The following is a 27,269-nucleotide window of genomic DNA, read 5'->3' as shown; positions in this document are numbered from 1 at the left end:
TTAAAATTCTTTATATATTCTTTGTACTCATTTACTATCAGGTGTATGACTTCCACATATTTTCTCTTTTACTGTTGATTGTCTTTTCAAACTCAGTGCACTTTAATGCACAGTAGTTTATAATTTTGATGTAGTTCAATTTTGATATCTGGTTTTATTTTGTGGCCTGTGCTTTTGGTGTTATATCTGGTAAATCATTTGTGGGTCCAGTTTCCAGAAACATTTCCTGCACGTTTACTTCTAGTTTTATACATTTGGGACTTAGGTTTAGGTCTTTGAACCATTTTGAGTTCATTTTTGTCTATAGTGTAAGATAATGTTCCAAGTAAATTCTTTTGCTGGTGGATATTTAGTTTTGTCAATATGTCTTGTTTCATAGACTGCTCCCCCCATTTAGTAGTTTTTACACCCTTATGAAACATCTTTTGAACATCTCCGCAAGAGATGTTTTTGTTTTTGTTTTTACCATTCTTTTTAGGTATGCTGCTGCTGCTAAGTCACATCAGTCGTGTGTGACTCTGTGCGACCGCACACAGGGCAGCCCACCAGGCTCCTCTGTCCCTGGGATTCTCCAGGCAAAAACACTGGCATGGGTTTCCATTTCCTTCTCCAATGCATGCATGCATGCCAAGTCGCTTCAGCTGTATCCAACTCTGTGAGACCCCATATACAGCAGCCCACCAGGCTCCTCTGTCCCTGGGATTCTCCAGGCAAGAATACTGGAGTGGGCTGCCATTTCCTTCTCCACTTTTTAGGTATAGTTAATTTACAATGTTGTGTTTCAGGTATACAGCAGTTTACAAGATACTCAGTATAGTTCCCTGAGCTATATCGTAGGTTCTTGTTGTTTATCTGTTTTGTATAAATATTAGTTTGTATATATTTAGACTCCTAATTTATCTCTCCCTTTTCTGCCCCCATCATCATCCTGTACTATCCCCTTTGGTAACTATAAGTTTGTTTTTTATGCTGGTGAGTTTATTTTGTGAATAAATTCATTTGTATCATTTATTTCAGTTCAACATAAAATATCCTATGATATTTGTCTTTTTCTGTCTGATTTCACTTAGAATAATCCCTAAGTCTGTCTATATTGCTGCAAAAGGCATTACTTCATTGTGTTTTATGCTGTGGAGGTGGCAACCCACTCCAGTGTTGTTGCCTCGAGAATTTCATGGACAGGGGAGTCTGGCAGGCTGCAGGCCATGGGGTCTTAAAGAGTTGGACACGGCTGAGCTACTTTCACTTCACAATATTCCCTTGTATATATGTACCACATATTCTTTATCCCTTTGTCAGTGAACATTTAGGTTGCTGCCATGTTTTGCCTGGTATAAATAGTGCTGCTAAAACATTGGGGTGCGTGTATCATTTTGAATTAGTTTTCATCCTTTCTGGATATATGCCCAGGATTGGAATTGCTAGTTCATGTGATAGCTCTATTTTTAGTTCTTTATGGAACCTCCGTGCTATTCTCCAAAGTGGCAGTACCAATTTATGTTCCTTCCAACAGTGTAGGAGGGTTCTCTTTTCTTCACACCCTCTCAAGCATTTATTGTTTGTAGACTTTTTGATGGTGGTCATTCTGACCAGTGTGAGGTGATACATTTTTGTGGTTTTGATTTGCATTTCTCTCATAAGTAGAGATGTCAAACATCTTTTCAGGTGACTGTTGGCCATCTGTTTGTCTCCTTTGGAGAAATATCTGTTTTGATCTTCTGCCCAGTTTTTGATTGGGTTGTTTGTTTGTTTTGATATTAAGCTGTGTGAACTGTTTGTATATTTTGGAAATAAATCCCCTATAGGTATCATCATTTGCATATATAGTCTCCTAATCCAAAAGTTGAATTTTTGTTCTTTTTTTGGTTTCCTTTGCTTTGCAAAAAGGTTTTAAATTTAATTAGGTCTCATTTGTTTGATTTTGCTTTTATTACCATGACTGTAAGAGATAGATCCAAAAAAAATTTGCTGACATTTATATCAGTGTTTTGGATTTGTTTTCCACTATGAATTTTATAGTATCTGGCCTTGCATTTAGATGTTTAACACAGTTTGAGTTTATTTTTGTATGTGGTGTTAGAGAATGTTGTAATTTCATTCTTTTTCATATAACTATCCATTTATGCCAGCATCACTTATTGAAGAGATTTCTTCATTCTGTATTCTTTCCTCCTTTGTTATACAATAATTGACTCTAAGTAAACTGGTTTATTTCTGGGTTTTCTCTCCTGTTCTACCAATCTGTGTTTCTGTTTTGTGCCATCTTCATACGACTTCCCTGGTGGCTCAGACGGTAAAGCCATCTGCCTACAATGCAGGAGACCCAGGTCCAGGTTCACTCCCTGGGTCAGGAAGATCTGCTGGAGAAGGAAATGGCAACCCACTTCAGTATTCTTACCTGGAGAATCCCATGGACAGAGGTACCTGGTAGGCTACAGTCGATGGGGTCACAAAGAATTGGACACGACTGAGCAACTTCACTTTCACTTTGTTGACTCTCAGTTTGTAGTGTAGTCTGAACTCAGGGAACATGATTCCTCCAGCTCTGTTCTTTGTCAAGATCATTTTAGATATCAAAGTCTTTTGTATTTTGGTACAAATTAAGTTTTTCTTTGTTTTATGAAATATGTTATTGTTAATTTGATAAGGGTTGCATTGAATATGTCGATTGCCTTGGATAGTATGGTCATTTTGACAGTGTTACTTCTTATGTATATGTTTGTGCCATCTGTTTGTGTCATCTTTGGTATCAGTCATCAGCATCTTATAGTTTTATGAGTACAGTTCTTTTGACTTCTTAGGTAGGTTTATTCCTTAGAATTTTATTCTTTTCTATGAGATGGTGAATGGGATTGTTTCATTAATTTCACTTTGTGATATATCATTATTAGTGTATAGAAATGCAGCAGTTTTTTATATATTTTGTATCCAGTAAGTTGACTCTGTTCATTGATGAGGTCTAGTAGTCATCTGGTGGCATCTTCGGGATTTTCTGTCTGTAGCATCATAGTGACAGTTTTACTTCTTTTTAATTTTTTTTAACTTGAATTCCTTTTGTTTCTTTTTCCTTTCTGATTGTTGTGGCTAGGACTTCCAAAAATATATTCAATAGAAGTGGCAATAGTGAACATTCTTGTCTTATTCATGTTGTTAAGGAGAATGCTTTCAGTGTTTCCCTGTTGAGTATGATGTTAGCTGTGTATTTGACATATACAGTCTTAATTATGTTGAGGTAGGGTCCATCTGTGCTGACTTTCTGAAGGGTTTTTATCATAAATGGCACTTGAATTTTGTCAGAACCTTTTCTGCATCTATTGATGATCATATGGTTTTTAGTCTTCAACTGTTAATGTGGTTGTATCATAGTGATTAACTTGTGGATACTGAGAAATCTTGCATCCCTGCAATAAATCCCACTTGATCATGGTATGATCCTTTTATGTCCTTTTATGTATTAGTAACTGTTTGAATCTGCTCTTTTGAACTCAGGGAAGGTCTAGGAGAATAAAGCCTTTATTCTACAAAAAAGAGTTGGATGCCTCAGAAAGGCTTTTGTAACTGGGAAGGTCTTCCAGAGTCAGTTTCAATCCCTCCTTTTCTTTGATACTCCTCGATCTTGAGATGAACATGTGTGGAAGAAGAAATGAAATAAATGTCCAATAGAGAGGTTAATCATACTTGACAGAGGAACCCAGGTTTAGATAGCCTTTTCCTGGATTTTCCTTCTGATTTCTGCTGATAAGATTCTTACACAATATCCTGGAATATTGTGTATGTTTTTCTTGAATATAAGCATTCCATTGTAACTTACAAAATTCACAGTTCGATACATTACATTGTAGATAGTATAACAGGTATTATCCTCCTTTCTCCATATATCACAGTCACTTTTAAAATCTCTCTTGTTTCTGTCCCATACCCATAGTATAATGCCCATAAGCTTACTGAACCAGTTCTTTTCTTTTAAGGTCAGTATAGTAGTTTGTGCTCTCAGTTATTTTCACAAAGACATGCAGTCACAAGCTGATATCTGATATAAACCTGTGTACCCTATGCTCCATGCAGGCCCTTTCTTCATCCTGACCATTCCTCACATAGTACCTTGATATGGATGGAAACATTGTTCGTACCTATCACATCCCTCCACGTTCTACATACTCTCACTGTAAAGATAATGTCTGGTCATCTATTGAACAAGTTTCTCAGGACATGACCTAAATCACTCTGTGCATCCATGATGACTCACAACCCATTTCAAGATGGGATGGTTGAATAATAGTTAAACAGACTACTTCTGACTTGTATCTTCCTTGACATTTTCTTTCTAAGTTCCTTGTATTTTTTTTTTTCTTTTTTTCTTTTTTTAATATTTTCTAGTCTATTCATTTGGTGGGTGGTCATGTTTACAAATAAGTTTTCTCAGTCTGTAGGTTCAGATTCATATCCTGGTTCTCTTACCACTTTGTGCACCAATTGGATGTGTCTCCTGCTCTGATTAGAGAAAAGCATGTTAATTTACCTCAAGCCTTTTAAAGCAAATTAGTGCTGTGAGTAGTACATGTTTTATAGTAAATACTCAAAATGTATTTTTGTTTAAAAAAGGTGATATCTATATTCTGTCATGTTTTTTATGATACGACTTTATCTACATTTTATCTTTTTAAATTTTTATTTATATTTTAATTGAAGGATAATGGCTTTACAGAATTTTGTTTTCTGTCAAACCTCAACTACATTATATCTTGTATGCTTTTCACTTGCAACATTTTTCAGCAATATTGTGTCTGACCCTAGTCAATAAATACACAAAGAGCGCTCTTTATTTATTTTATTTTGGTGCCATTAAACTAGGTAATTAAGAATAGTACATGGGTAGAGATTAGCCTTCCTTGATGGCTCGGTGGTAAAGAATTCACCTGCTAATGCAGAAGATGCAGGTTTGATCCCTGAGTCAGGAAGATCCCATGGAGAAGGAAATGGCAACATACTCCACTATTCTTGCTTGGGAAATCCCATGGACAGAGGAGTCCGGTGAGCTACAGTCCATGGGTCGCAAAGAGTCAAACACGACTGAGCGACTGAACAACAACAACATAGGTAGGGATTGCTTTGTTTATTGGCTGTAAGAAAACTGGTGAATATTTTACGTCTCAATTTATGTATCATTTACAGATGATGGTCTTTTAGCATGTATTCTGCAATACAGCTGACACATACTACTTGTTAACGTTGTAAAATGCCTTTTCTTTTTGGGTACGTAGTTCTATAGCAGATTTAGAAAACTACGTTGTTTCCAAAAGATTGTTTTAGTCATATTCTTCACTTTCTCATTTGTTTTCAATTGTAAACAACCAATTATGAATAGTTATTAACTGGGTAAGCTTGGTTTTGGATTATTTACTGTTACAATATACAATATTTTGTTTAGAATTTATTGATGTATAGTAAGTATGCAGAATACAGTGATAGTGTAATATTTTTCTTTTCAATTTGAGACAACTGTTGATTGATACCTTCCTAAGGGTCCTGATAGAAAAATATTCTGTTTTTGAGAGTTGGCCTAAGATTGTCCAATGTGAGTGTGTTTGGCATATGGTTTTTAAAACTAGGCTACCTTAACGGTGAATTTATGTTATGCTTTCTTAAGTTAAGAATTCTATTCCTTTAGTGTTTCTAAAAACTTAAGGTCATCATTGTGGTGTTTCATAGCTTGGCATAAGTATTACTTTTGGTATAACATATATTCAACATGAAACATTTATTTTTGAATTATTGTGAGCAGGATACCTATGATTCTTTTTATTTTGTAGATATTTCTCCTACACATGTGATCAAGCATTTACAACTGGAAGTGAACAGTGATAAACTAGAAACATTCCAAACATTGATGCTGGGAAGACCTGAAAGCTGTGAAATCAAACATTTTCATCTTTGGGAAAGTGAGGAAAATATGTGTGACTTTGAGTGTCAGGGGAGAGATGACAAAAAAAATTACAAAGGAACACCTGTAAGCCTTAATGGAAATGTGCCTAATGGAAGAGGTTCGCGTGAGATAAAGGATGCAGGAATCAAGCCCTTTGGAAATAGGTTTGGGTTTAACTTTCAGGATAAACTGCAGATATTTCAAACTGGCAGGATAATTTCTGAATATTATGAAGTTGAAAGGTCTGTCAACAACAGTTTCTCATTTTCACCACTTCAAAGAATTCCTCCTTGTGTCCAAACCAGTGTTTCTAATATATATGGGAATGGTTATATGAATCCTTCAGTAATAATGCAAGAACTCAAAATACACAAGAAAAAACTTTACAAATGTGATGGGTGTGACAAGGCCTTTCGTGGAAAGTCAATCCTTTTAAGTCATCAGACAGTTCATACTGGAGAGAAACTTTACAAATGTGATGAGTGTGGCAAGGCCTTTACTCACAGTTCACAACTCAGGAGACATAAGAAAATTCATACAGGAAAGAAATTATTTAAATGTGATATATGTGAGAAAGTCTTCAAGCGAAATGCAAAGTTTGCTGGTCATCAGAGGGTTCATACTGGAGAGAAACCTTACAAATGTGATGAGTGTGGCAAGGCCTTTCGTGTAAAGTCATACCTTTTAAATCATCAGACAGTTCATATTGGGGAGAAACCTTACAAATGTGATAAGTGTGGCAAGGCCTTTACTCACAGCTCAGACCTCAGGAGACATAAGAAAATTCATACAGGAAAGAAATTATTTAAATGTGATATATGTGACAAAGTCTTTGGCAGAAATTCAAACTTTGCTGGTCATCAGATAGTTCATACTGGAGAGAAGCCTTACAAATGTGATGAGTGTGGCAAGGCCTTTTGTGTAAAGTCAAAGCTTTTAAGTCATCAGACACTTCATACTGGCGAGAAACCTTACAAATGTCATGAGTGTGGTGAGGCCTTTCGTGTAAAGTCAACCCTTTTAAGTCATCAGACAGTTCATACTGGAGAGAAACTTTACAAATGTGATGAGTGTCACGAGGCCTTTCGTGTAAAGTCAACACTTGTAAGGCATCAGACAGTTCATACTGGAGAGAAATTTTACAAATGTGAGTGTGGCAAGGCCTTTCATGTAAAATCAACCCTTTTAAGTCATCAGACACTTCATACTGGAGAGAAACCTTACAAATGTGATGAGTGTGGCGAGGCTTTTCGTGTAAAGTCAACCCTTTTAAGTCATCAGACAGTTCATACTGGAGAGAAACCTTACAAATGTGATGAGTGTGGCAAGTCCTTTCGTGTAAAGTCAACACTTTTAAGTCATCAGACAGTTCATACTGGAGAGAAACCTTACGAATGTGATGAGTGTGGCAAGGCCTTTCGTGTAAAATCAAAGCTTTTAAGTCATCAAACAGTTCATACTGGTGAGAAACCTTACAAATGTGATGAGTGTGGCAAGGCGTTTTCTGTAAAGTCAAACCTTTTAAATCATCAGACAGTTCATACTGGAGAGAAACCTTACAAATGTGATGAGTGTGGCAAGGCCTTTCCTGTAAAGTCAACCCTTTTAAGGCATCAGACAATTCATACTGGAGAGAAACCTTACAAATGTGATGAGTGTGGCAAGGCCTTTCGTTTAAAGTCATACCTTTTAAATCATCAGACAGTTCATACTGGAGAGAAACCTTACAAATGTGATGAGTGTGGCAAGGCCTTTCGTGTAAAGTCAATCCTTTTAAAGCATCAGACAATTCATACTGGAGAGAAACCTTACAAATGTGATGAGTGTGGCAAGGCCTTTCGTGTCAAGTCAACCCTTTTAAGTCATCAGACAATTCATAGTGGTGAGAAACCTTACAAATGTGATGAGTGTGGCAAGGCCTTTCGTGTAAAGTCAATCCTTTTAAAGCATCAGACAATTCATACTGGTGAGAACCGTTACAAATGTGATGCGTGTGGAAAAGTCTTCCGTAAAAAACCACATCTTCTACTTCACTGGAGAATTCGTACTGGAGAGAGACCTTTCAGATGTAATGAGTGTGGCAAGTTCTTCAGTCGAAATTCACACCTTAAAAGACATCGGAGAATACATATAGAGAAACCTTTCAAATGTTTCGAGTGTGGAAAATCCTTTACTCACGTCTCAGCGCTCACTAAACATCAGAAAATCCATACATAAGAGAAACTTATGTGAATGTGGTATATGGTAGAAGTCTTCAAAATTCAAAGTTCAAAATTCACACCCTACTGTTGGTCAGATAATTCATACTACTGAGAAACCATACAAATATCGTGAGTGTGGCAACATCTTAGGTTTCATGAGAAAATTCATACTGGGTAGAAGTCAGATACATATGTATTTATTAGTCAGGTGTTTAGAACATGAATTCATTCTATAAAGATTCCTCACCAATTTCACAAATGTTAAAAAAAGAAAAGAAAACCCTATCCTCACATCTCACATCTCACCAGTAATATCAAAGTATTTATCCTGGAGAAAACACAAAGCAGTGTAATGTGTGTGGCAAGGATCTTACCCAAAAGTCACAAGATAAGAACATAGTGGAGCCATACTTACCAGACTCAGTGGTTGTGGCAAATCCTTTACGTTTTTCAGTCTATGTATTCTCTGATGACTTTAGTTCAGGTTCTCAGCAGCTGCAGTAAGTCCGTATTTGAAGAGAAGCTATAGAGATCTTTTCGTGTAAAAGAAACCTGAATTCTAACTCAGCAAAGATGATTCTTTGGGACAGTAGTCCACCATTTTTTGGTCTCCTAGCTTTCTGAATAAAGTCAATATTCCTTGCCCAACAAGTAGTCTCTCAGTTTATTGGCCTGTTGTGTGGTGAGCTCTAAGAGCTTGGCTCTGGTAATACATTGATCAAATGCATTTCCTACATGTGTTTCATGATGGTGTCTGGGAAGGAATCAATGAGATGAAGGGGCTGACTTCATTAGATACAATTCATTCACATCCATGTTTCGTGGAAAAACACACAGCCTGAATTACAAAATTTAATAGTGTGTGTGATTTCGCAATAGGGAGGGCAGAAAATAATGTAAAACTAGGACATGACTCATCATGGTCAGTAGGATCCGGAAGCCCTTCTGTACATAGTCCAGCCTGTTATAAAACATAATGTTCTACCAACTGACGTTGAACAGAGTAGGCAAGATGTTAAAAGGACTGGGCTTTTTGTAGGAGAGGGACAGTTACCAGGGACTGATGGTGTGCTAGGAACAATGCATAGGAAAAGGGTCATGTTCTCCATTGGGTAGAAATAACTCTTGTATGTATGATTAAAGAAGAGTTACTCTTATTTGTGGAAATTGAAGACAGAGCTGTCACGATCTTTGTAGACTGGGACCTGGGCACTGGAGTCGACGAGAAGAAGGAAGCAGGGGACCCAAGTCTCGAGTGAAACCAGGGTGCTTTATTTGCAGAAACGCATGTTTATGTATCTTTATACAAGGCAGCTTCAGGCAGTAAAAAAATTGAGCAAAAACAAAGCCGAGTGAAGTAAGCCAGAAGGAAAAACACCAATACAGTATAATAATGCCTATATATGGAATTTAGAAAGATGGTAACAATAACCCTGTGTACAAGACAGCAAAAGAGACACTGATGTATGGAACAGTCTTATGGACTCTATGGGAGAGGAAGAGGGTGGGGAGATTTGGGAGAATGGCATTGAAACATGTAAAATATCATGTATGAAATGAGATGCCAGTCCAGGTTCGATGCACGATACTGGATGCTTGGGGCTAGTGCACTGGGACGACCCAGAAGGATGGTATGGGGAGGGAGGAGGGAGGAGGGTTCAGGATGGGGAACACATGTATATCTGTGGCGGATTCATTTTGATATTTGGCAAAACTAATACAATTATGTAAAGTTAAAAAAAAAAAAAAAAAAAAGCCAAGCAAATAATAATCTTGAAAGGGCCAGAGAGCATTCCATATCCTGAAGAAGAGGGGCATAACTGAATAGATTACCTTTAAGTAAAAGATCACTGAAGGGAATCCAAGCAGATGCTCTTTCTCATGACCTCAATCCTGAGAACTGTGTGCAGCTCTGCTCGTTCCTGTTCTCTAGGAACTGGTAAGGAATAGAGTCCTTGAGAAATGGCACACGAAAGAAGAAAATATCATGTTGGATCCTTTAAAGTTGAATGTCCCCTGACAGTTCCCACTTTTTTATTTTTTCATAATTGGGGATGACTGTATGACGGCACACAGAGCGCCGGTGGCTGCAATAGCGCACAGAGTGCGGCCAAGATGAGCTACCCCATGTCCTGAGATCAAGGGCAGAGGCCGGGAGGACCCCATGCCCAAGGGGCGGCAGCCAAGAGGAGTTACCCCATGTCCGAGGTCAGGGGCAGTGGCCAAGAGTGCCAGGCTGCGACAGCACAGGAATGGCCGAGAGGACCTACCCCACAACCAAGGTCAGGGGCGGCGGCCAGGAGGAGCTACCCCACATCTGAGGTCAGGGTAGGAAGCCGAGAGGACCTACCCTGCGTTCGAGGTCAGAGGCAGCGGCCGGGAGGACAAACCCCATGTCCAAGGAGCGGTGGGTGCGTGGTCGCAGGAGGGCCTAAGGAGCTTTTCCACGTTCAAGGTCAGAAGGGGCGGTGGTGAGGAGATACCCCTCGTCTGAGGTAAGGAGCAGCAGCTGCGTTTTGCTGGAGCAGCCGTAAAGAGATACCCCACGCCCAAGGTAAGACAAACCCAAGTGAGACGATAGGTGTTGCAAGAGGGCATCGGAGGGCAGACACACTGAAACCATAATCACAGAAAACTAGTTAGTCTAATCACGCTAGGACCATAGCCTTGTCTAACTCAGTGAAACTAAGCCATACCCGTGGGGCCACCCAAGACAGGCGGGTCATTGTGGAGAGGTCTGACAGAATGTGGTCCACTGGAGAAGGAAATGGCAAACCACTTCAGTATTCTTGCCTTGAAAACCCCAAGAACAGTATGAAAAGGCAAAATGATAGGATACTGAAAGAGGAACTCCCCAGGTCAGTAGGTGGCCAAAATGCTACTGGAGATCAGTGGAGAAATAACTCCAGAAAGAATGAAGGGATGTAGCCAAAGTAAAAACACTATCCAGTTATGGATGTGACTGGTGATAGAAGCAAGGTCCGATGCTGTAAAGAGCAATATTGCATAGGAACCTGGAATGTCAGGTGCATGAATCAAGGCAAATTGGAAGTGGTCAAACAGGAGATGGCAAGAGTGAACGTCAACATTCTAGGAATCAGCGAACTAAAATGGACTGGAATGGGTGAATTTAACTCAGATGACCATTATATCTACTACTGCGGGCAGGAATCCCTTAGAAGAAATGGAGTAGCCATCATGGTCAACAAAAGAGTCTGAAATGCAGTACTTGGATGCAATCTCAAAAACGGCAGAATGATCTCTCTTCGTTTCCAAGGCAAAACATTCAATATGAAAGTAAATCAAGTCTATGCCCCAACCAGTAACGCTGAAGAAGCTGAATTTGAGTGTTTCTATGAAGACCTACAATACCTTTTAGAACTAACACCCAAAAAGATATCCTTTTCATTATAGGGGACTGGAATGCAAAACTAGGAAGTTAAGAAACACCTGGGGTAACAGGCAAATTTGGCCTTGGAATACGGAATGAAGCAGGGCAAAGGCTAATAGAGTTTTGCCAAGAGAACGCACTGGTCATAGCAAACACCCTCTTCCAACAAGAAGAGAAGACTCTACACATGGACATCACCAGATGGTCAACACAGAAATCAGATTGATTATATTCTTTACAGCTAAAGATGGAAAAGCTCCTTACAGTCAACAAAAACAACACCAGGAGCTGTCTCTGGCCCAGATCATGAACTCCTCATTGCCAAATTCAGACTTAAATTGAAGAAAGTAGGGAAAACCACTAGACCATTCAGGTATGACCTAAATCAAATCCCTTATGATAATACAGTGGAAGTGGGAAATACATTGAAGGGACTAGATCTGATAGATAGAGTGCCTGATGAATTATGGACAGAGGTTCATGATATTGTACAGGAGACAGGGATCAGGACCATACCCATGGAAAAGAAATGCAAAAAAGCAAAATGACTGTCTGAGGAGGCCTTACAAATAGCTGTGAAAAGGAGAGGAGAAAAGGAAAGATACAAGCATCTGAATGCAGAATTCCAAAGAATAGCAAGAAGAAATAAGAAAGCCTTCCTCAGGGATCAATGCAAAGAAATAGAGGCAAAGAACAGAATGGGAAAGACTAGAGATCTCTTCAAGAAAATTAGAGATACCAAGGGAACATTTCATGCAAAGATGGGCTCGATAAAGGACAGAAATGGTATGGACCTAACAGAAGCAGAAGATATTAAGAAGAGGTGGCAAGAATACACAGAAGAACTGTACAAAAAAGATCTACACGACCCAGGTAATCATGATGGTGTGATCACTCACCTAGAGCCAGACATCGTGGAATGTGAAGTCAAGTGGGCCTTAGAAAGCATCACTACAAACAAAGCTAGTGGAGGTGATGGAATTCCAGTTGAGCTGTTTCAAATCCTGAAAGATGATGCTGTGAAAGTGCTGCACTCAATATGCCAGCAAATTTGGAAAACTCAGCAGTGGCCACAGGACTGGAAAAGGTCAGTTTTCATTCCAATCCCAAAGAAAGGCAATGCCAAAGAATGCTCAAACTACCGCACAATTGCACTCATCTCACATGCTAGTAAAGTAATGCTCAAAATTCTCCAAGCCAGGCTTCAGCAATACATGAACCGGGAACTTCCAAATGTTCAAGCTGGTTTTAGAAAAGGCAGAGGAACCAGAGATGAAATTGCCAACATCTGCTGGATCATGGAAAAAGCAAGATTCCAGAAAAACATCTATTTCTGCTTTATTGACTATGCCAAAGCCTTTGACTTTGTGGATCACAATAAACTGTGGAAAATTCTAAAGGAAATTGCAATACCAGACCACCTGACCTGCCTCTTGAGAACCTGTATGCAGGTCAGGAGGCAGCAGTTAGAACTGGACATAGAACAACAGACTGATTCCTTATAGGAAAAAGAGTAAGTCAAGGCTGTATATTGTCACCCTGCTTATTTAACTTCTATGCAGAGTACATCAGGAGAAACACTGGGCTGGAAGAAGCACAAGCTTTAATCAAGACTGCTGGGAGAAATATCAATAACCTCAGATATGCAGATGACACCACCCTTATGGCAGAAAGTGAAGAGGAACTCAAAAGCCTCTTGATGAAAGTGAAAGTGGAGAATGAAAAAGTTGGCTTAAAGCTCAACTTTCAGAAAACAAAGATCATGGCATGTGATCCCATCACTCCATGGGAAATAGATGGGGAAACAGTGGCAACAGTGTCAGACTTTATTTTGGGGGGTTCCAAAATCACTGCAGATGGTGACTGCAGCCATGAAATTAAAAGACGCTTACCCCTTGGAAGAGAAGTTATGACCAACATAGATAGCATATTGAAAAGCAGAGACATTAGTTTGCCAACTAAGGTCCGTCTAGTCAAGGCTACGGTTTTTCCAGTGGTCATGTATGGATGTGAGAGACTGTGAATAAAGCTGAGCACTGAAGAATTGATGCTTTTGAACTGTGGTGTTGGAGAAGACTCTGAGAGTCCCTTGGACTGTAAGGAGATCCAACGAGTCCATTCTGAAGGAGATCAGCCCTGGGTGTTCTTTGGAAGGACTGAATGCGAAAGCTGAAACGCCAGTACTTTGGCCACCTCATGCGAAGAGTTAACTCATTGGAAAAGACTCTGATGCTGGGAGGGATTGGGGGCAGGAGGAGAAGGGGACGACAGAGGATGAGATGGCTGAATGGCGTCACTGACTCGATGGACGTGAGTCTGAGTGAACTCTGGGTGTTGGTGATGGACAGGGAGGCCTGGAGTGCTGCGATTCATGGAGTCCAAAGTCTCGGACATGACTAACTGAACTGAACTGTAGATACTTTTGTGAAAAAGGCCCTGACAAAGTGAGTTTGTTTAGTTTGAACAATTTTAGTTGTAAAGCATTGGTATTTTGCAAGTATAATCACCAGGATAATTATCAGCGTTATAGTTCCAGATCCAATACTATGTGTAATGCCTTGAAACCATCTTCGAGGGTCTAGCCCAGATAATTGATCAGCCTGCTGTTCAGGTAAGGTTTCCAAATTGTTGGAAGAGGGTAGACTCCTTTAGAAGGTTTCAAAGGTTTCCTTTTGCAACAATTAATTGTACATTTAAGGAAACATTATTATGCATATCTTGCAAATGAAATTTTTTTCCCCAATTGTAAGCACTATGGTTGAACCAAAGAGGAGTGATACAAAATTGAGTAGAATTCCAATCACAATTTAGTAATACTTGTTTTTGTAAATCTATTAATTGTTCGCAAACCCATTGGATGGCTGTTTTTAATTCCTGAATTTTATCTTGAACTTTTTCATCTTTCTGAACCTGAGTGACCCATAGAGTATGAGCATCTTTAGTCCAATTTTGAATAGTTTTGTGTTTGAATTCAAGTTTGTAAAGCAGTGTCTGCGATAGCAGCAGTGGTGCAAATGGCTGTTAACCCCAAAATACCAAGAATCAACCATCTAATTAATCACTTAGATCGTCAGAGTAATTTAGTGAGTAACTGGGAGGTCAGTCCTGCCATGGGACCCTCTTTCCAGGGTCGTTGGAGATCTACTGGCAACCACAGACTATGTTGAGATTGAAGAATCAAAAGGATTCATTTTTTTAGAGAAATAGAGGAATTAAGACATGTATACAATTTGCAGTCTATACAAGTCACAGAATGTAAAGTCTTATTAAATTGTAAGTTTCCTATGGTGATAACCAAAGGAAGGGGAATGCAAGCTTGTATAAAATATGAATGAGTGTAATGGAAGGAATAGTTACTATGACTATGACTGGTCCCTGTGAAATATCCAGTCCAAGTTCCAAGTTTTTCAGTATTTGGAGCAAGTTTCCAGATGTATTACTGTTCAGGCCCAATTTGTTTATTGAGGACAATTTGAGGGTGAGGAGGTGCCATTCAACCATCAAGCCAGCCAAGGAGTCCTTTGTCATGGAAGTGTTCCATTGAACTGTTTGTAATCTTCCATGTTACTTGAGTAACATAATCCCACATAGTACTGTTAATATCATCTGAGCAGTTAGATAACCACATACCATAGGGTCCCCAATCAACAAGGTTGTAATTGGCCACAAACATTAATTTCCATGATCTAGCTGGACATCTATCTCAATAAACAGGAGTATATTTAAAACCCTTATAAGTAAACCCCTTACATTCCATTTTTTGTCCTTTTCCTAGAGTTTTGGTAGTATTGACATCGTTCTCATGAAAGGACAGGGCAGTAAACAGTCTAAACAATGTGTGGAAGTTCTTTTTTGGAGGCAGGATGAAAGCCCACGTTTGTCGACCAACATTAATACATAATTCTGCTGGGCCCATGCATAAAGGAAGGATTTTATAGCCTAGAGGAATGTTAACTAATCTTCCTTCTTCCTCAGGATGAGAAGTCCCCTCCAAGCTCCAAGGAGCAGGCATATGTACTGAACCATTAGTGGATACAACCGGTCCTATATGTGTCCATTCTACAACCTGCAATAAAGGGGGGTTAGGTATATAAGGCTAATAAGTGTGATTAATCAAGTCAGCCTGAGCGGGGGAAGCAAAAGCAAGCAAAGCAAGCATAGCAACAAAAATATTTTCAGGATTCCAAGGCATCCTCTGTTGAGAAACCAGATTTTCAGCTTGATTAGTAAGGGTTTTTATCTGTCCCCAAGTGGGGAGATCATAAGGTTGATGACCTCGAGTGCGGCGTTTCTTGGAAAGTTTTAAAGTCGCCATGGCTTCTACTGGAAACTCCTCCTCCTGGGGATTTTGCCATTTCTTATCTATCTTGAATGCCAGTGGCTCCCCTGGGGTGGATCTTCCGAAGAGGGAGCCACCTGATTTCGTTTGGTCCATCTGGAGAAATACAAGCATACCCCTTTTCCTGTAATATTAATTTTCCAGATTTCCATTGTTTAGTCAACCCATCTTGATACCAAATGGGCAGAGGAAGAGAAATATCCTTCAATGCCTCAAAATGTTTTTCTGCTTTGTCAATATATCCTCTTGTGGCAAGTTTAAAATTTTTAAACAAATAAAGCTGTATTAACAATAGTTATAGGATTATAAGAATATATTGCATTGAAATCTGTTGGGGTCCTTTAATGGACCGGAACCTGTCGGTCTGGAGTCGATGATAAGAAAGTGAAAGAGAGAGAGAGAAAGAAAGACACGGGGACTCAAGCTCTGATGGAGCAAATGTGCTTTAATGATCTTTCTGTGAGTATACATAGGCTGTTGTACAAGAAATTTCTTTTGATAATGATAAAGATCAGAAAACCAAACGTACAGCAACTGTTACCAAGGGAACAAGGGATTAATAATGGTCACAAGGTCAGGAGACAATCCGTATCTCAAGAAAGAGGATTGAGACTAAGCAGTTTTGTTGTAAGGAGAATGTTTACTGAAGGCTTTCAAGCCTGTCTCATCCTATGACCTCAGTCCTGGGAGTGGTGTGCTGTTCCACTGGTTTCTGACAACAGAAACTGATAAGGAACAGAGGATTTATGAGGAACAGCACGTTGGAATCCTCCTGTTAAACCTTCCCTGACAATTCCCCCTTATTTATATTATTTGTAAAAAGGGTTCTGACCATTTGAGTTTGTTTAGTTTTAACAATTTTTTGCATGAAGGCAATGGTGAACGACAAATATAATTGTCAAGACAATCACTAAAATTACAGTTCCAGACCCAGGGCTTTGAGTAATGCTTTGAAACCATCCACGTGGGTCTAACTCAGATAATTGATCAGCTAGTTGTTCATCTAAAGTTTCCAAATTCGTGAAAGGGGCCAATTTTTAGAAAAGGTTTCAAAGATTTCTTTTTGTAATAATTGTACATTCAGAGAGGCATTATCATGTGTGTTTTGTAAATGAAATTTGATTTGTTCCCAGTTGTAGGTACTATTATTGAATGGAACAGGTGTAACACAAAATTGAGTAGAATTCCAATCCCATTTTAGCATCACCTGTTTTTGTACATCTATTAATTGATCTCCAACCCATTTGATGACTGTTTTTAGTTCCTGTATTTCATCTTGAATATCCTCATCTATCTGAGCCTGAGTGGCCCACATAGTATGAGCATCTTTAGTCCAATTTTGGATAAAATTATGTGTTTGAATTGAGGTTTGTAAAGCAATGCCAGTGATGGCAGCAGTGGTGCAAATAGCTATTAATCCCAAAATGCCAAGAACCAGCCATCCAATGAATCGTTTAGATCACTGGAGCACTTTAGTAAGTAACTGGGAAGCAAGTCCAGCCATGGGGCTTTCTTCCCAGGGCCGCTGGAGATTTATTGGTAGCCACAGACTACATCGAGATCGAAGAATCAAAAGGGATTCATTTCTTAAGGAAACAGAAGAGTTAAGACAAGTATACAATTTGCAATTTATACAAGTTACAGAACGTAAAGTCTTATTGAATTGTAAACTTCCTATAGCTAGAACAAAAGGAAGGGGAACACAAGCTTGTATGAAATATGATTGATTATAACGAAAGAAATAGTTTCTATGACTACGATTGGTCCCTGTGAAATGTCCAGTCCAAGTCCCAAGTTCTTCCGTGCTCGCAGCAAGTTTCCAGGTGTCCCATTGTTCAGGCCCAATCTGTTTATCGAGGAAGATTGGAGGATGAGGGGGGTGCCATTCCACTGTCAAGCCACCCTAGAAGTCCTTTGTCATGGTAATGTTCCATTGTAGTGTTACTAACCTGTGCTTCTTGAGTAGCATAATCACACATAGTGCTGTTAATATCATCTGAGCAGTTAGATAACCACATACCTTGGGGTCCCCAGTCGGCAATTGTATGATTAGCCACAAACATTAATTTTCCTGATTTGGCCTGACGTTTGTCCCAACGAGCCAGAGTGTATTTAAAGTTCTTATTAGTAAACCCTTTGCATAGTGTTCTTTGTTCTTTCCCTAACATTTCAGTAGTATAAAACATGGTTCACGGACAAAGAAAGGGCAGTAAATGCTCTAAGGAACGTCCGAAAGTCCTCTTTTGGAGGCAGGGCAAAAGCCCAAGTTTGTCTGCTAATGTTTATGCATAATTTTGCTAGGCCCATACACAAAGGAAGGACTTCATAACCTAGAGAGCTATTAATTAATTTCCCTTCTTCTTCAGGGTGTGAGGGCCCTTTAAGGGCCTTAAGAAGGCATATGTATGAAGTCATTGGTTAATACGATTGGTCCTTTCTCCGTCCATTCTACAACCTGAAGTAAAGGGGGATTGGGTATGTAAGCCTGGTAAATGTGATTGATTAGTTCAGCTTGAGCGGGGAGGGGTGGGGTGGGGGGGAGGTGGGGGGAGGTGGCGGGAGGCGCAAGCAAGCAAAGCAAGCAAGGCAAGAAAAATATTTTCAGGACTCCGAGGCGTTCTCTATTGAGAAACCTGATTTTCAGCTTGATTAGTAAGGGTTTTAATTTGTCCCCAAGAGGGGAGATCATAAGGTTGATGCCACCGAGGGTGGTGCTTTCTGGAGATCATTAGAGCCACCATAGCCTGTATTGGAATTTCTTCCTCCTGGGATTTTTGTTGTCTCGCCTCTATGTTGAGGCCGGGGGGGCCCTCTTGGGTCGGATTTTCCAAAGAGAAGCCCTGTGAGTTCGTTGGATCCATCTGGGGAAACACAGGCCTACCCCTTTCCCTATAAGATTAATTTCCGAGATTTCCATGGTTTATTCAACCTGTCTTGGTACCAAGTAGGCAGAGGAAGAGAAGAGTCCTTCAATTCCTCAAAATGTTTTTCTGCTCATGTCAAGATATCTCCTTGCAGTAAGTTTAAAAAAATTAAAGCAATATTAAAAATAGTTATAAGCTTAAAGAATGTATTGCGTTAGAATCTAGTAAAGTCTGCTCTGGATAAGGAAGGTAAAAGTGTTCCTGTGTATTCCCCCTTATTTAATTATTTATTTGTAGTTTCAGTCGGTAATGTGTTTGGTTAACTATGTCCTGTGCTTGTGGTTTATAAGAAATATCTGTAATCTGTTTAATAGAGAATGAATGTAAAAATTGTTTGAACTGCTTAGAAATATAGGCAGGGCCATTGTCTGTTTTTATAGAATTAGGTGCTCTCATTATTGCAAAGTAAGCTAACAGGTGGGTTATAACATGTCATGTAGTTTCATCTCGAAGAGGTGTGGCCCATATAAAAGAATTTGTATCGATCAAGACATGTAAAAAGAAAGAGGGAGAAGGTTCAGAGCAATGAGTTACATCCATTTGCCATAAAATTCTCTTTCATTTGTCAGAAACCTTTTTTATATGTTTGTGTTCATCATTTTGGAGTTCCCTGGTGGCTCAGGTGGTAAATCGTCTGTCTACAATGCGGGAGACCCGGATTCGATCCCTGGGTCCGGAAGATCCTCTGGAGAAGGAAATGGCAATCCACTCCAGTACTATTGCCTGGGAAATCCATGGGCAGAGGAGCCTGGTAGGCTACAGTCCATGGGGTCGCAAAGAGTCGGACACAACTGAGCGACTTCACTTCACTTTGGTGGAAAACTATCTTGACTGTAATAACTGTAGTCATCTGGTTCTTGCTGTTTGCTTTTATATCTGTAACTATATAATGAACTTTGTATCTAAGTGGCTTAGGCATTTAAGTTACAAGTGATTGTTCATGCTCCTGCAGTTTCCACTGCCTCCTCTAGCTATTACTCAGGACCCCTGGATCAGAGACCCTCAATATGAGGATAAGGAGAATATGTTGCCTCAACAATTTAGGGTCTACGCCCCTTCCCAGCGGGAAGAAGTTACAGAACGGTTTCTCCACCCCTTTCCCTGGCAACAATATTCTCCTAAAAGCAGGAGGAAATGAAAGAGTTAAAGCTTAGGCAGGCAGTCCAAGGCCCTGTAAGGAGGAGACAAACATTCTCATTCATGCTTTCCTTAAACCTTGTGCAACAATGTATCTTGCCAGAGAACTGATCTTTCTTTAGGTCCAGAACTAATGATCACACAGCAGAATGTCTTAGTCATGGAAATGCTTTTCTTAGGCTCTATCATAATGATTATAATTGCAACAAATCTTGCCTGGGAAGCTATATCTCAAGACTTGTACCCCTGCTTACACAGCAACAGTATATCTTGCATAGAGACATTGTCTGGAACCTGTTCTCCCTGGCTAATCTTGTACCAAAGTTATCTCAGCATGTATGTCTTGAGAAAGGGCCTAATAGACTTCTTACAACGTTGAGGTATTATTTTTATCTGTTCTCAGCACAAGTTGAGAGGTATATAAGGTCCCACTTAAACTAATGAGGTGGATACTCTTTCTACCCCCATAAACCTTCTGCCTTTTACTTGACTGATCTAGTTTGACTTCTAAAGGAATTACTGTTCACCCTGTGAAGAAAGCTGAATGCTGAAGAATTGATGCTTTTGAACTGTGGTGTTGGAGAAGACTCTTGAGAGTCCCTTGGACTGCAAGGAGATCCAACCAGTCCATTCTGAAGGAGATCAGCCCTGGGACTGCTTTGAAGGGAATGATGCTGAAGATGAAACTCCAGTACTTTGACCACCTCATGTGAAGAGTTGACTCACTGGAAAAGACTCCGATGCTGGGAGGGATTGGGGGCAGGAGGAGAAGGGGACGACAGAGGATGAGACGGCTGGATGGCATCACTGACTCGATGGACTTGAGTCTGAGTGAACTGCAGGAGTTGGTGATGGACAGGGAGGCCTGGCGTGCTGCGATTCATGGGGTCACAAAGAGTCGGACACGACTGAGCGACTGAACTGATTTGTTCTCCAGATGCACTTATATTTTCTCTCTTGCTCCCTCTGACTGTTCTTCCCCTTCATTCCGTATTCCAAGGCCAAAATTTCCAAGGCCAAATTTTGGCCTTGGAATACAGAATGAAGCAGGGCAAAGACTCGTAGAGTTTTGCCAAAAAAAATGGACTGGTCATAACAAACACCCTCTTCCAACAACACAAGTGAAGACTCTATACATGGACATCACCAGATGGTCAACACCCTAATCAGATTGATTATGTTCTTTGCAGCCAAAGATGGAGAAGCTCTATACAGGCAGCAAAAACAAGACCAGGAGCTGACTGTGGCTCAGACCATGAACTCCTTATTGCCAAATTCAGACTTAAATTGAAGAAAGTAGGGAAAACCACTAGACCATTCAGGTATGACCTAAATCAAATCCCTTATGATTATACAGTGGAAGTGAGAAATAGATTTAAGGGCCTAGATCTGATAGAGTGCCTGATGAACTATGGAATGAGGTTCGTGACATTGTACAGGAGACAGGGATCAAGACCATCCCCACGGAAAAGAAATGCAAAAAGGCAAAATGGCTGTCTGGGGAGGCCTTATGAATAGCTGTGAAAAGAAGAGAAGCAAAAAGCAAAGGAAAAAAGGGAAGATATAAACATCTGAATGCAGAGTTCCAAAGAATAGCAAGAAGAGATAAGAAAGCCTTCTTCAGTGATCAATGCAAAGAAATAGAGGCAAACAACAGAATGGGAAAGACTAGAGATCTCCTCAAGAAAATCAGAGATACCAAAGGAATATTTCATGCAAAGATGGACTTGATAAAGGACAGAAGTGGTATGGACCTAACAGCAGAAGATATTAAGAAAAGAATACAAAGAAGAACTGTACAAAAAAGATGTTCACAACTCAGATAATCATGATGCTGTGATCACTGATCTAGAGCCAGACATCCTGGAATGTGAAGTCAAGTGGGCCTTAGAAAGCATCACTACGAACAAAGCTAGTGGAGCTGATAGAATTCCAGTTGAGCTATTCCAAATCCTGAAAGATGATGCTTTGAAAGTGCTGCACTCAATATGTCAGCAAACTTGGAAAACTCAGCAGTGGCCACAGGACTGGAAAAGGTCAGCTTTCATTCCAATCCCAAAGAAAGGCAATGCCAAAGAATGCTCAAACTACCGCACAATTGCACTCATCTCACACGCTAGTAAAGTAATGCTCAAAATTCTCCAAGCCAGGCTTCAGCAATATGTGAACCGTGAACTTCCTGATGTTCAAGCTGGTTTTAGAAAAGGCAGAGAAACAAACCAGAGATCAAATTGTCAACATCTGCTGGATCATGGAAAAAGCAAGAGAGTTCCAGAAAAATATCTATTTCTGCTTTATCAACTATGCCAAAGCCTTTGACTGTGTGGATCACAATAAACTGTGGAAAATTCTGAAAGAGATGGGAATACCAGACCACCTTATCTGCCTCTTGAGAAATTTGTATGCAGGTCAGGAAGCAACAGTTAGAACTGGACATGGAACAACAGACTGGTTCCAAATAGGAAAAGGAGTATTTCAAGGCTGTATGTTGTTACCCTGTTTATTTAACTTATATGCAGAGAACATCATGAGAAACACTGGACTGGAAGATACCAAGCTGGAATCAAGATTGCCGGGAAAAATATCAATAACCTCAGATATGCAGGTGACACCACCCATATGGCAGAAAGTGAAGAGGAACTCAAAAGCCTCTTGATGAAAGTGAAAGTGGAAAGTGAAAAAGTTGGCTTAAAGCTCAACATTCAGAAAACTAAGATCATGGCATCTAGTCCCATCACTTCATGGGAAATAGATGGGGAAACAGTGGAAACAGTGTCAGACTTTATTTTTCTGGGCTCCAAAATCACTACAGATGGTGACTGCAGCCATGAAATTAAAAGACGCTTACTCCTTGGAAGGAAAGTTATGACAACCTAGACAGCATATTCAAAAGCAGAGACATGACTTTGCCAACAAAGGTCCGTCTAGTCAAGGCTATGGTTTTTCCAGTGGTCATGTATGGATGTGAGAGTTGGCCTGTGAAGAAGGCTGAGCACTGAAGAATTGATGCTTTTGAACTATGGTCTTGGAGAAGACTCTTGAGAGTCCCTTGGACTGCAAGGAGATCCAACCAGTCCATTCTGAAGGAGATCAGCCCTGGGATTTCTTTGGAAGGAATGATGCTAAAGCTGAAACTCCAGTACTTTGGCCACCTCATGTGAAGTGTTGACTCATTGGAAAAGACTCTGATGCTGGGAGAGATTGGGGCAAAAGGAGAAGGGGACGACAGAGGATGAGATGGCTGGATGGCATCACTGACTCGATAGACATGAGTCTGAGTGAACTCCGGGGGTTGGTGATGGACAGGGAGGCCTGGCGTGCTGTGATTCATGGGGTCACAAAGAGTCGGACATGACTGAGCGACTGATCTGATCTCTTCCTCTGCCCATTTGGTATCAAGAAAGGCTAACTAAGCAATGGAAATCTGGGAAATTAATCTTACAGGTAAAGGGGTATGCTTGTATTTCTCCAGATGGATCCAACGAACTCAGTTGGCTTCCTCCTCGGAAGATCCGCCCCAGGGGAGTGTCCAGTGTTCAAAATAAAGACCAAAAAACAAAACCGCGGGAGGAAAATATTCCAATACAGGTCATGGCAGCTCTAAAAATCTTCAAGAAGCACTGCCCTCGATGTCATCGACCTCATGATCTCCCTACTTGGGGACAAATAAAAACCCTTACTAATCAAGCTGAAAATCTGGTTTCTTAACAGGGAATGCCTTGGAATCCAGAAAATATTTTTGTTGCTATGCTTGCTTTGCTTGCTTTTGCTTCCCCTGCTCAAGCTGAATTAATTAACCATACTTACTGGGCCTATATACCCAACCCCCCTTTACTGCAGGTTATAGAATTGACAGATAAAGGACCAATCGTATCCACCAATGACTCAGTACATATGCCTCCTCGTTGGAGCTTGGAGGGGCCTTTTCATCCTGAGGAAGAAGGGAGAATAATTAATATTTCTCTAGGGTATGAAGTCCTTCCTCTCTGCATTGGTCCAGCAGAATTATGCATTAACATTAGCTGACAAACATGGGCTTTCATTCTGCCTCCAAAAGAAGAACTTTCAGACATTGCTTGGACTGTTTACTGCCCTTTCCTTCTATGAGAACCATGTCAACACTACTGAAACTCTAAGAAAAGGACAAAAATCATTATGCAAAGGGTTTACATATAAGAACTTTAAATATACTGTTGTTCATATATATATATATATATATATATATATATATATATATATATGAATATACAGATGTCAAGCTAAATCAGGGAAATTAATGTTTGTGGCCGATTACACTATTGTTGATTAGGGACCCTATGGTGTGTGGCTGTCTAACTGTTCAGATGATATTAATAGCACTGTATGTGATTATGCCACTCAAGTAGCATAGAAGGTTAATAATACTATGATGGAACATTACCATGACAAAGGACTTCTTGGCTGGCTTGATGGTGAAATGGCACCCCTTCACCCTCGAATCATGCTCAATAAACGGATTGGACCTGAACAATGGGACATCTGGAAAGTTGCCACAAGTACCGAAGAACTTGGAACTTGGACTGGATATTTCATGGAGACCAGCTGTGGTCATAGTAACTATTCCTTTCATTATAATCATTCATATTTTATACAAGCTTCTGTTCCCCTTCCTTTTGTTATAGCTATAGGGAACTTGCAGTTTAATAAGACTTATGTTCTGTGACACGTATAGATTGCAAATTGTATACTTGTCGTAATTCCTATATTTCTTTGAAAAACGAATCCCTTTTGATTCTTCAATCTCGATGTAATCTATGGTTGCCAGTAGATCTCCAACGACCCTGGGAAGAGGGTCCCAATGCAGGACTTGCCTCCCAGTTACTTACTAAATTACTTTGATGATCCAAACGATTCACTGGATGGTTAATTCTTGGAATTTGGAGATTAATAGCCATTTGCACTACTGCCGCTGTCGGAGGCATTGCTTTACAAACCTCAATTCAAACACACAACTTTATGCAAAATGGGACCAAAGATGCTCATACTATGTGGATCACTCAGGCTCAGATAAATGAGGAAGTTCAAGATGAAATACAGGAAATAAAAACAGCCATCCAATGGGTCGGCGATCAATTAATAGATTTACAAAAACAAGTTGTACTAAAATGTGACTGGAATTCTACTCAATTTTTTATTACCCCTGTTTAGTTCAACTATAGTGCCTACTACTGGGAAAAAATCAAATTTCACTTGCAAGACATACATGATAATGCTTCCTTAAATGTACAAATATTACAAAAGGAAATCTTTGAAACCTTCTCTAAGAGTCTACCCTCTTCCAACAATTTGGAAACCTTAGTGGAACAGCTAGCTGATCAATTATCTGGGCTAGACCCTCAGGATGGTTTCAAAGAATTACACATACTATTGGATCTGGAGCTATAATGCTGATAATTATCCTGGTGATTATATTTGTAGTATACTGATGCTTTTCAACTAAAATTGTTCAAACTAAACAAACTCAATTGGTCAGGGCCTTTTTCACAAAAAAGTATCTACAGTCACCCCCGATTATGAAAAAATAAAAAAGTGGGAATTGTCAGGGGGCATTCAACTTTAAGGGATCCAATATATTGCATTTTCTTCCTTTGTGTCCCGTTTCTCAAGACTCTCTGTTCCTTATCAGTTTCTGGAAAACATTGGAAAAGTCCCTGATTAGCTTTATTCAATGATTGATGCATTGGGCAGAATTCAACCTGGTAAATGGGTGCGCCAATGAGCCTGATACAGTGGACAGAATTAGGATGTTGAGGGTATTTTCATGTGCATTTTGATTGTGTATTACAGATTTTTGGCTTATCCTTACTATGAAGTTTTTATTTAGATATGGGCTCCTGGTGTTTCTTGGGCTTGGGTGAGTGTTTCCTTTCAAGGATTAGAGTGATTTCAGCTGTTTTCTCCTCCTAAGATCTTTTCTGTCTTCTTCTGAGACCCTACAGGGCAAATATTAGTGGCTTGTTGTCCCAGAGGCCTCGTAAAATGTCCTCCTTTTATTCTTTTTTATCCTGTTCAGTAGTGGTGATTTTCAGTGCTCTTTCTTCTGCTCACTGATGTGTTTTCTGCCTCATTTAGCCTGTTCTGATTCATTTTACTTTCTGGTTTTGTTTTGTTTTTCATTTCATTTACTATGTTCTTCAGTTCTGTTTGGTTGGTTGTTATATTTTCCAAGTCTTCATTAAATCCTTCTCATTTCTCAGGTCATGCATTCTTCTCCCAAGTTCTTTGATCATGTTTACTATCATTACTTTGAACTCTTTCAGGTAGATTGTCTATCTCCACGTTACTTATTTCTTCTAGGGTTTTGTCTTGTTCCTCCCTCTGAGACATATTCCTCTGTCACCTCGTTTTGTGTAAATTTCTATTTGTACTTTAATCTATCTGGTAGCGTAGTTACGTTTCTTGACCTTGGAGAAGTGGCCCTCTGCAGAAGATATCCCAAGCATCCTTCTCCTAATCCAAGAGCCATAGGACATCTGATCCCAGGGTGGTGTCCCACGTGTATTTGTGGACTTGGTTTGCAAGCTGTGGGGCTCGACTTTTCTTGCTTTTTGTATATGCCCCCTGATGTGAAGAGCCAACTCATTGGAAAAGACCCTGATGCTGGGAAAGATTGAGAACAGGAGGAGAAAGGGGCAACAGAGGACTAGAGGGTTGGATGACATCACTGATTCAATGGATATGAGTTTGAGCAAACTCCAGGAGATGGTGAAGGACAAGGAAGCCTGGCATGTGAGGTCACAAAGAGTTGGATACGACTGATCGGCTGACCAACAACCCTGCTGTGTGAGGCTGGTCCGGAGGCTTATGCCTGCACAGTGGTGGTTAAAACTGGGTCTTGACCCTTTTGTGGATAGAGTTACATCAAAAGGCATGTGTACAGGAAGCCTTTGGACAGCCTGTCTGCTGATGGTTAGGGCTACATCCTGGCCCTTTCATCCTTTGGCCTTAGGGGCCCCATTGCTGTAGCCTACAGGTTCTGAGTGGAGCCAGTGTCAGGCCAAGATGGAGATCTCACGCAGATGAGTGCTCTCTGATAGTTCTGCCCTCAGGATCTGTGTCCCCACAGAGAGCCACAGCCCACCCCCTACCCCCCAGAGATCCTTCAAGATCAGCAGGCAGGTCCCACCATCCAGGATCCTAGAAAACGATTGTGTTTTGCCCTTCATCTCAGCTTCGTCTCAGTGTGCATGAGGCTTCGTCTGCACCTGTTACGAGTTAAGTCTCTGTTTTCCCCATTCCTGTGGGTCTGCTGTAGTCAGGGCCCACTGGTCTTCAAAAGTAAATATTAAAGATCTCTATGGCCTTATTCATTGAT

General features: G+C 40.1%; 1 protein-coding gene across 4 annotated transcripts in view; it reads left to right on the top strand.

Moving 5' to 3' along the window:
- LOC109571941 (zinc finger protein 665-like) overlaps nt 1-8,775 on the top strand; it is a 137,775-nt gene extending 129,000 nt beyond the window's left edge. For 3 of the 4 annotated variants that reach the window (XM_070772299.1, XM_070772297.1, XM_070772298.1), the window contains one exon: nt 5,811-8,775. In XM_070772299.1, coding sequence (XP_070628400.1) covers nt 5,811-8,140 — 2,330 coding nt within the window. In that variant the 3' untranslated portion in view covers nt 8,141-8,775. Of the gene's footprint in view, nt 1-4,928; nt 5,098-5,810 lie in introns of all 4 variants that reach the window. The other variant, XM_019978470.2, reaches the window with a different exon arrangement.
- Nucleotides 8,776-27,269: the final 18,494 nt, after the last annotated feature.

This window comes from Bos indicus, chromosome 18 (genome assembly GCF_029378745.1).
Source record: "Bos indicus isolate NIAB-ARS_2022 breed Sahiwal x Tharparkar chromosome 18, NIAB-ARS_B.indTharparkar_mat_pri_1.0, whole genome shotgun sequence".
Taxonomy (NCBI): domain Eukaryota; kingdom Metazoa; phylum Chordata; class Mammalia; order Artiodactyla; family Bovidae; genus Bos; species Bos indicus.
The sequence above is the reverse complement of the archived record's forward strand: the minus strand, read 5'-3'. Positions and strand labels throughout refer to the sequence as shown.